The sequence below is a fragment of the Kogia breviceps genome, chromosome X (genome assembly GCF_026419965.1).
Source record: "Kogia breviceps isolate mKogBre1 chromosome X, mKogBre1 haplotype 1, whole genome shotgun sequence".
In the NCBI taxonomy this organism is placed as follows: Eukaryota; Metazoa; Chordata; class Mammalia; order Artiodactyla; family Physeteridae; genus Kogia; species Kogia breviceps.
The window spans coordinates 114,212,201-114,219,382 of NC_081330.1; the positions used below are offsets into that span (position 1 = coordinate 114,212,201).

At 52.5% G+C, this 7,182-nt stretch overlaps 1 protein-coding gene across 4 annotated transcripts in view; it reads left to right on the forward strand.

Annotated features, from left to right (window-relative positions):
* Nucleotides 1-4,777, forward strand: part of PCYT1B (phosphate cytidylyltransferase 1B, choline) — a 155,810-nt gene extending 151,033 nt beyond the window's left edge. For 3 of the 4 annotated variants that reach the window (XM_067023660.1, XM_059050643.2, XM_067023661.1), the window contains exon 8: nucleotides 777-1,456. In XM_067023660.1, the coding sequence (XP_066879761.1) occupies nucleotides 777-989 (213 nt within the window). In that variant the 3' untranslated portion in view covers nucleotides 990-1,456. Of the gene's footprint in view, nucleotides 1-776; nucleotides 1,457-4,499 lie in introns of those variants that run through there. The other variant, XM_067023662.1, reaches the window with a different exon arrangement.
* The last annotated feature ends 2,405 nt before the right edge of the window (nucleotides 4,778-7,182 follow it).

The window sequence follows — 7,182 nt, forward strand, 5'->3', positions numbered from 1 at the left end:
CACCCATCCCCACCCCATCTTCCCGCATGTCACTGAAGCCCCAGCTACGATATGACCACCAACTCGATCCTTTTCTTCCCCCCGTGTCCCTCCTTCACCCAGGTAACTCCCCTCCAGCTCCCATGGTCTCCTTGCTTGTCCTGGAACGTGCACTAAGTGCTCCCTTCTCGGGGTCCTGTCCGGAACGTGCTTCCCCCCGATTGCCGTTCACGTGGTCCCCTCCTCAACTCTTTCAGGTCTCCGCTCAGACAGCATCTTCTCAGTGAGGCCTTCCCTGAGCGCCCGACTGACCTTTGCAGCCCACCTGTCTCCCCGGCCCACACCCCAATCTGCTAACCTCTCTCGTTTGAGATTACTCTCAGACCATAGTTCCACGTGACACACCTCACACTTTGTTTATCGTGTGATTCCTCCCTCATATCCATGAGGACAGGGATTTTTGTTTTATTTCCTGCTGCGCCTCGAAGTACCGAGGACATTGACATTTGCCTGGCACATCATAGACAGCAGCTCGATTTGGAGATGGAGGAAAAGGCGCTAAGAAGGGATGAGTCCCAAGAACCAGCCGGGAGGAGAATCTGATGCGGCAGCATCTTCCTGCCCCAGAATCGCGCTCAGCCCCTCCCCAGAGATAGTCTGGGGAACACGGGCTGTCACGCGAGCCTGCGTTTGTGCGCGCAGGTATTACGGCAGCGGCTGTCCTTCCTGCCTTGTTGGTTTCCCTACCGCCTCAGAAGGCTCCTTTAACAGCCGCCTTCTCTCCCTTCTCTCTCTAGAAGCAGATGTTCCAGGAGAGGAGTAGCCGAATGCTGCAGGCCTTGTCGCCGAAGCAGAGCCCTGTGAGCAGCCCCACCAGGAGCCGGTCCCCTTCACGTTCCCCGTCGCCCACCTTCTCGTGGCTCCCGAACAAAACCTCACCCCCCTCCTCACCCAAAGCTGCCTCAGCCTCCATCAGCAGCATGAGCGAGGGGGATGAGGATGAGAAGTAAAGGCTGCTGGCAGACAAGAGCCACGCCACACAGGCTGGGGGGTGGGGGGGGCGGGGGCACGGGGGATGCCTGAGTGGTGTGGGAAGGAAAACAGTCGCAGGGGCTGCAGCTCAGCCAGGACACCCTGAGCTCTGCTAAGGGAAGGCCTTGAGACCACCTCTCCCTCAGTCTCCACTCAGCCTGAGACTTGGACTCTGCATGGAGGTTTCCTGCCGGACAACCTGTACAAACCTTCGTAGCATCATCTAGAACCACTCTACTTTAACCTTGCTAAGGAAAGACGCAGAGCACCCCTGGGAGACTTGCACTGAGTGGGGTGCCTTCTGCTTTGGTTCTTACACTGATCCCCACCAAGTATACCACCCGGGAAAGCGGCTGTTCCCTCAATCTACTACTTCCAGCCCCTCAGGGCCCTGCACGTTGCCTCCCACCACCCAAGCTCTGCCAGAATAAAGTTGTTTCCAGTACAGGTGGCAGAGTACTTCTGAAATAGTCAAGCTACAGACAAATGCCAACCTTCTCAGTTTAGCCACGAGACCTGATGTTGCAACACATCAGTTCTTTCCAGTTCCAGGAACGTGGCGTCTAGACCAAGCCTTGCTTTAGGCTACATATATCAAAGGTCACCTAGGATGAACCTCAACTTCTTATTCCAAGGACAGTCTTGTCAAGGAGAACGCCACCTAAGGTGTAACCGTCTCCTGGTTGTACTCTTTCATCATTGGTTTGACTTCATTGTTTTCCAGAAACTACCTTAATCTGTGGGAAATGCAACAAAACAGAACATCATATATATACATATATATGTATGTATATGTGTATGTATATGTATATATATATATGTATATAAAGGAGCCGCTTTGCTTTGGCTCCAAGTTTAGCAGATGGTAGATGTTTCCTGAAGCTTCTTCAAGGACGCTATTATGGAATGGCTTTTCCCATTTCTGACCAGTTAACAGTTTCATAGACCTCAAGTAACGGTTTGATGTACCAAACCACATAGTATACCAATAGGGGGTGCTACCTGCACGTATCTGTTCTATGTATGATCCCAATACGCCATCCAGGGTGTGTACCATATGCAGTATGAATCCATGGTGGTGGCATTTTACATTATCCCCCTCTCCTGCTCTCACCCTAATACCCTGCTGAAACCCTTGGTCTGAAGAACTACCTGGTTCCCTTGTGACTTGGGCACTATGTCAAAAGCTCATCCCGCATTCCTGTAGAAATGTCCCAGCCACGAAATCAGCATGTTGTACTCACAGCCTCCCATCGTCTTTGTAGGTAGAGAAAGGCTCTTAATAGTCCCGCCGAGCAAGGTGGGAACCTCGGCCTGACCTCAGCATCTGGATGCTTCAGGTAGTCATGTAATTACCCACCTCCCCGGCCCTTGGTTTCAAATGGGATGAAGGCGCTAAGCGTGCCTGTTGAGTTGTCAGAAGTTACTGTCCCCTAAGCACAGGTAGAAACGAGCAGGTAGAGAGGCAAGACGTAGAACCACACTCTTGGGTAGAAGAGGCATTGCCTGGCTGTGCCAGTAGAGCCAGAGGCCCAACACAGCAACTTGCAGACAGAGCCCGGCATCTCTTGTGACAGAAACTCTCCCTTCTCGGAGACCTTGGGAGACAGCCTTCTGGGTGACAAGCGGGGCAACCAATGAAGGAAGGTGGTATGCCTTTCCCTCTCGTGTCGGGGTTGAACTACCTCCCTACCCACCTGGAGATAAGTGGTGTTTGTTGGGAAGCAAAACCGTTGAGGCTAAGCTGGCTGGGAACCCCCTTGTTCTGGGCACTTCCTCCAGAACTGTGTCGAGCGCTCACGGGACACAGAGCTGGTGGGAACATGGCGCGTGCAAAGAAAACTTGTTGCCGTCGAGGCCCAGAGCACTGCTCTGCTGAGAGGGGCAAAGGCCCCGTCCTTCCACTGTGCCCGTTTGGTCTCTCTCCCGTCGTGTACCCAGGGCACGCTGCGCGTGTATGCCCACCTCCTGAGCGGTGACAGGGTGAGGAGGCCCGCTGGGCAAGGCGAGGCAGTGAGAACAAGGGAAGAGGAAAGGAGAAGGAGGTGCCTGGAGAAAGGCAAGAAGGTTAAAGAAAATCTGCACGCTCAGACCATTTGAGGGCCTCCCTTTGTAGGGGAAACTCTCTTGGGAAAGCCTATTATGGGCTTTTGCCACGGCCCACAGCAGATGAATCCACTTTTACCTGATTCCTGCTCTGGAGCGAATAGCTTGGAATTGATGTATCGGGCAGATTGTACGTTTGCAGGCCTCACGCACCACACTGGCAGGTGCCACTTACATGACTCAGCATTCAGTGCCGTCCGAGCTGCTAATTATGGGAAAGGACCAATGCCTGGGATATCCCAGGGACGGGCCGTAACAACCCACAAGTGGGTTCCAAGTCTCACCCTCTGTCCCCCTCCTGACCCGTAACAATACCTCCCCACCCTAAGGCTACGCGATTACTGAGAAGGAGTGAGGAGATTCTGCAACCCAACTTTTGATGCTTCCTGGCCACCAGTTTGTCCCTGCCCCTCCTCCCCTGCTTGGGAGGAGATGCGGCGGCTCTTGGTTTGGGCCGGCCAGTCAACAGTAATGGCCAAGAGTGTGTTAAGGCTGGAATGAGAGACGTACAAAGTGTGACACGAGCTTGGAGAGGTCAGCAGGAATGACAAAAAGCAAGGAAAGGTTCTTTTGCCCTAGACAGGGAAGGAAGCTTCAGACGGAGAGCTGGAGAAGAGCAATTTAGGTCATGGAAGGAGGCAGGTTACATGAAGATGGGCGGGAGGGGCAGCGTAGTTCCTTTCCGCTCCCTTACAAGTGTCACTCCCTCCCTAACAGGTAAAGGAGGCAGGCTTTCTTTCACAGACACCCAAGGTTAGTGGGTACCTGTGCACGATGTGCGTTCCCGTCCCCCCACCCCGTCCAGCTTCCCCATTTCAGCCCTTCTCCATTAGCTGCCGCATCTTCCTCCTGGGGACCCTGAAATCAAATGTTCACCAGCTAAAAACATGGGGCAACTGTAATGGCATAGTCACATTGAATGGCCCGTCTCTGGCAAGCCAACTCCCGTGGGCCAGGACTTTACAAAGGCAAAGGAAACCAGCCTCAAGAGGAGTGACCCCCAGACCTAAGTCTGCCTTCTGACCTGCTCTGCGGGGAAGAGACACAGCTGCGGGATGGCTAGCTTGCTCCATGCCTTAGGCTGGAGTTACTGAGGGTCCATCCTTGGAGGGAGGGACGGGAAGAGCGTGGATTCGTTCTCTCCATCTTCAGGACTTAGCAGCCAGGCATACCCCAGGGAGAGATTGCGGGACGGCAACCTACACTCAGCTGAATCAGATGAGCCCGAAGGGAGCAGAGATGTTTCTGTTCCTCGGGCAGCCGTTCAGCACTAGTCTTGGCCATCAGAGTTTTCTTCTTTTAAAGAAACAGAATGAGCTCATGAGGCGTTTGCAACTTCTACTTTCTCTCTAGACTTGAGTTTTTTTGCTGTATCCCTGCAGTGTGTCCCGGGACAAAGCCATAAGAAGATCATACATACTTAAGACTATGCCGTACACGTGAGACAAGACGACGACGACTCGTCTGGGTTAAAGCCCGAACTTATGCCCAAGCATTTGCTCTGGTGCTGAATAACGCGAACTTCCAGAATCAGCCCCACCCCTCCCCCACCCCTCCTACCCCTGCACAATCCCCCTCCCCGCTCCAGACCCACTCCTGCTCCCCAACGGGACACGGCATTGCCAACTTGTTTATATAAATAAAGGGATGCAGAATTGCACTTTTCCTACTGTGTTTCTTTTTTCTTTTTTCTTTTTTTTGTGGTACGCGGGCCTCTCACTGTTGCGGCCCCTCCCATCGCGGAGCACAGGCTCCGGACGCGCAGGCCCAGCGGCCATGGCCCACGGGCCCAGCCGCTCCGCGGCACATAGGATCCTCCCAGACCGGGGCACGAACCCGCGTCCCCTGCATCGGCAAGCAGACTCCCAACCACTGCGCCACCAGGGAAGCCCCCTACTGTGTTTCTTAAAAGCGTGGTGCTGTGCGTTCCTGCTTACGAGCTCCGGCGCAACACGGAAGAGTGCAGGTGCGGCCGCTGTCCTGCCTCCGCCCAGCCGGGCCCCAGCCCTTCAGAATGATGGGTCTGCGTGCCGTGCAGCACGGGAGCGAGCCTGGAGTTGCCAGCTGGCTCACGGCCGACATGGAAACAACCTAAAGGTCCATCAGCAGAGGAGTGGATGAAGAAGATGCGGTACGTATATACAAAGGAATACTACTCGTCCATAAAAAAAAAAGTGAAATAATGCCATTTGCAGCAACATGGATGCAACTAGAGATTATCATACGAAGTCAGTCAGAAAGACAAATACCATATGCTATCAGTGATACGTGGAATCTAAACTATGAAACAAATGAGCCTAATCTACTAAACAAACAGACTCATGGACACAGAGAACAGACTTGTGGTTGCCAAGCGGGCGGTGGGGGGGTGGTGAGGGAGGGATGGATTGGGAGCTTGGGGTTAGGGGATGGATTCAACAACAAGGTCCTACTGTATAGCATAGGGAACTATAGCCAATCTCCTGGGATAAACCATAATGGAAAAAATACAAACAACAACGTATATATGGGTATAACCGAGTCACGCTGCTGTAGAGCAGAAATTAGCACAACATTGGAAATCAACTATACTTCAATAAAAAAAAAAAAAACGCTGCTCAGGAGCACCCACCTGGAGGGGAGGTCACGGAGGGAGCCCGGCCAGGACCCTGAGTTGTACGCTCCACAACTCGCTTTCTGACCTCGGCCAAAGCACTTCACTTCTCAGAGCTCAGCGTCTGCTTCCGTACAATGAAGGGGTTGAAAGAAACAGCTTCGGAGGTCTCCTTTGACTATAAAAGTCTCTGAATTTATGAGGCAGCCTGCGTTGTCCCTAAGCTTCTCCAGCTATGATGCTGGCACTGAGCCACCATGAGGAAGTGCTCACCCTTCACCGGGAAGCTGGAGACGTGGCCTGGGGCCTCCACAACCGACAGCAACAGCGCCGCGTTCACGCCCCGCAGGCCCTCGGGTTCCACCCACCCTGCTTATCTAGCTGCCTGGCGGCATACTTTTCACCTGGACTTAAACATTGGGGCGTGGCCATTTCCACCACTTCTCCATCTTGGGGGAAAAGCTCCTTTGGTCAGCTGGAAGCAGATAGATGGGGGTGGAGGCTCTCAATCAGGATTCCAAATGTCAACAATTAAGGCAGATTGATGTTCTTGCCCTCCACTAGCCGGATTCAGGGGCTTCTATTAACTCCATCTGGAGGGGTTTAGCTCTTTGAAACAACAACAGTTCTAACATTAGCCTAGATTCTAGAAGAAACAGAACCAGGCCCGCAGGCAGCAAGGGAATGCATTTAAAAACAGAATACCTGTCGTTCACAGACCGCATTACTTGGCTTGTGCCATACAGATCAAACACATTCTCGACAGGCTGTATTTAGAGTCACAGTTAGAGGTTTCTTCTTCACTTTCCATGATACCTCAGAAATGTTCTCAAGGGAAAATCAGTTCTAAGGCATAAACAAAACTCATGTTTAAGAACTCTGATATTTGCCCCAAAGAGAATGAGCCTTTGCTAACAAACCCCTAGGATTAAAAGGTACACTATCGGGCTTCCCTGGTGGCGCAGTGGTTGAGAGTCCGCCTGCCGATACAGGGGACACGGGTTCGTGTCCCGGTCCGGGAAGATCCCACATGCCGCGGAGCGGCTGGGCCCGTGAGCCGTGGCCGCTGAGCCTGCGCGTCCGGAGCCTGTGCTCCGCAACGGGAGAGGCCACGACAGTGAGAGGCCCGCGTACCGCAAAAAAAAAAAAAAAAAGGTACGCTATCAAAAAAGTTTACACACACACAGATTCCTCTTGTATTGAAGTCCTCACAGCTTATTGCAGTTGAATGTTTAAGCAACTTCTCCAGGTATTCAGCAGAGGCTATTAGATAAAAAGACTCCTACAGAGATGCTTTTCAGACAAAGAGGGACGGTTCATTAGCGCCAAGTGTATACCCAGTGATCAAACGCTTCACGAAACCATCAAGTAAAATCCTGAAATAACGAACCAGTAGAATCTGAAATATCATTAAGAGCATAAACATCCACAGGTGCAAATTGATCTTTACATTAGGCCCTGTACTGCCATTG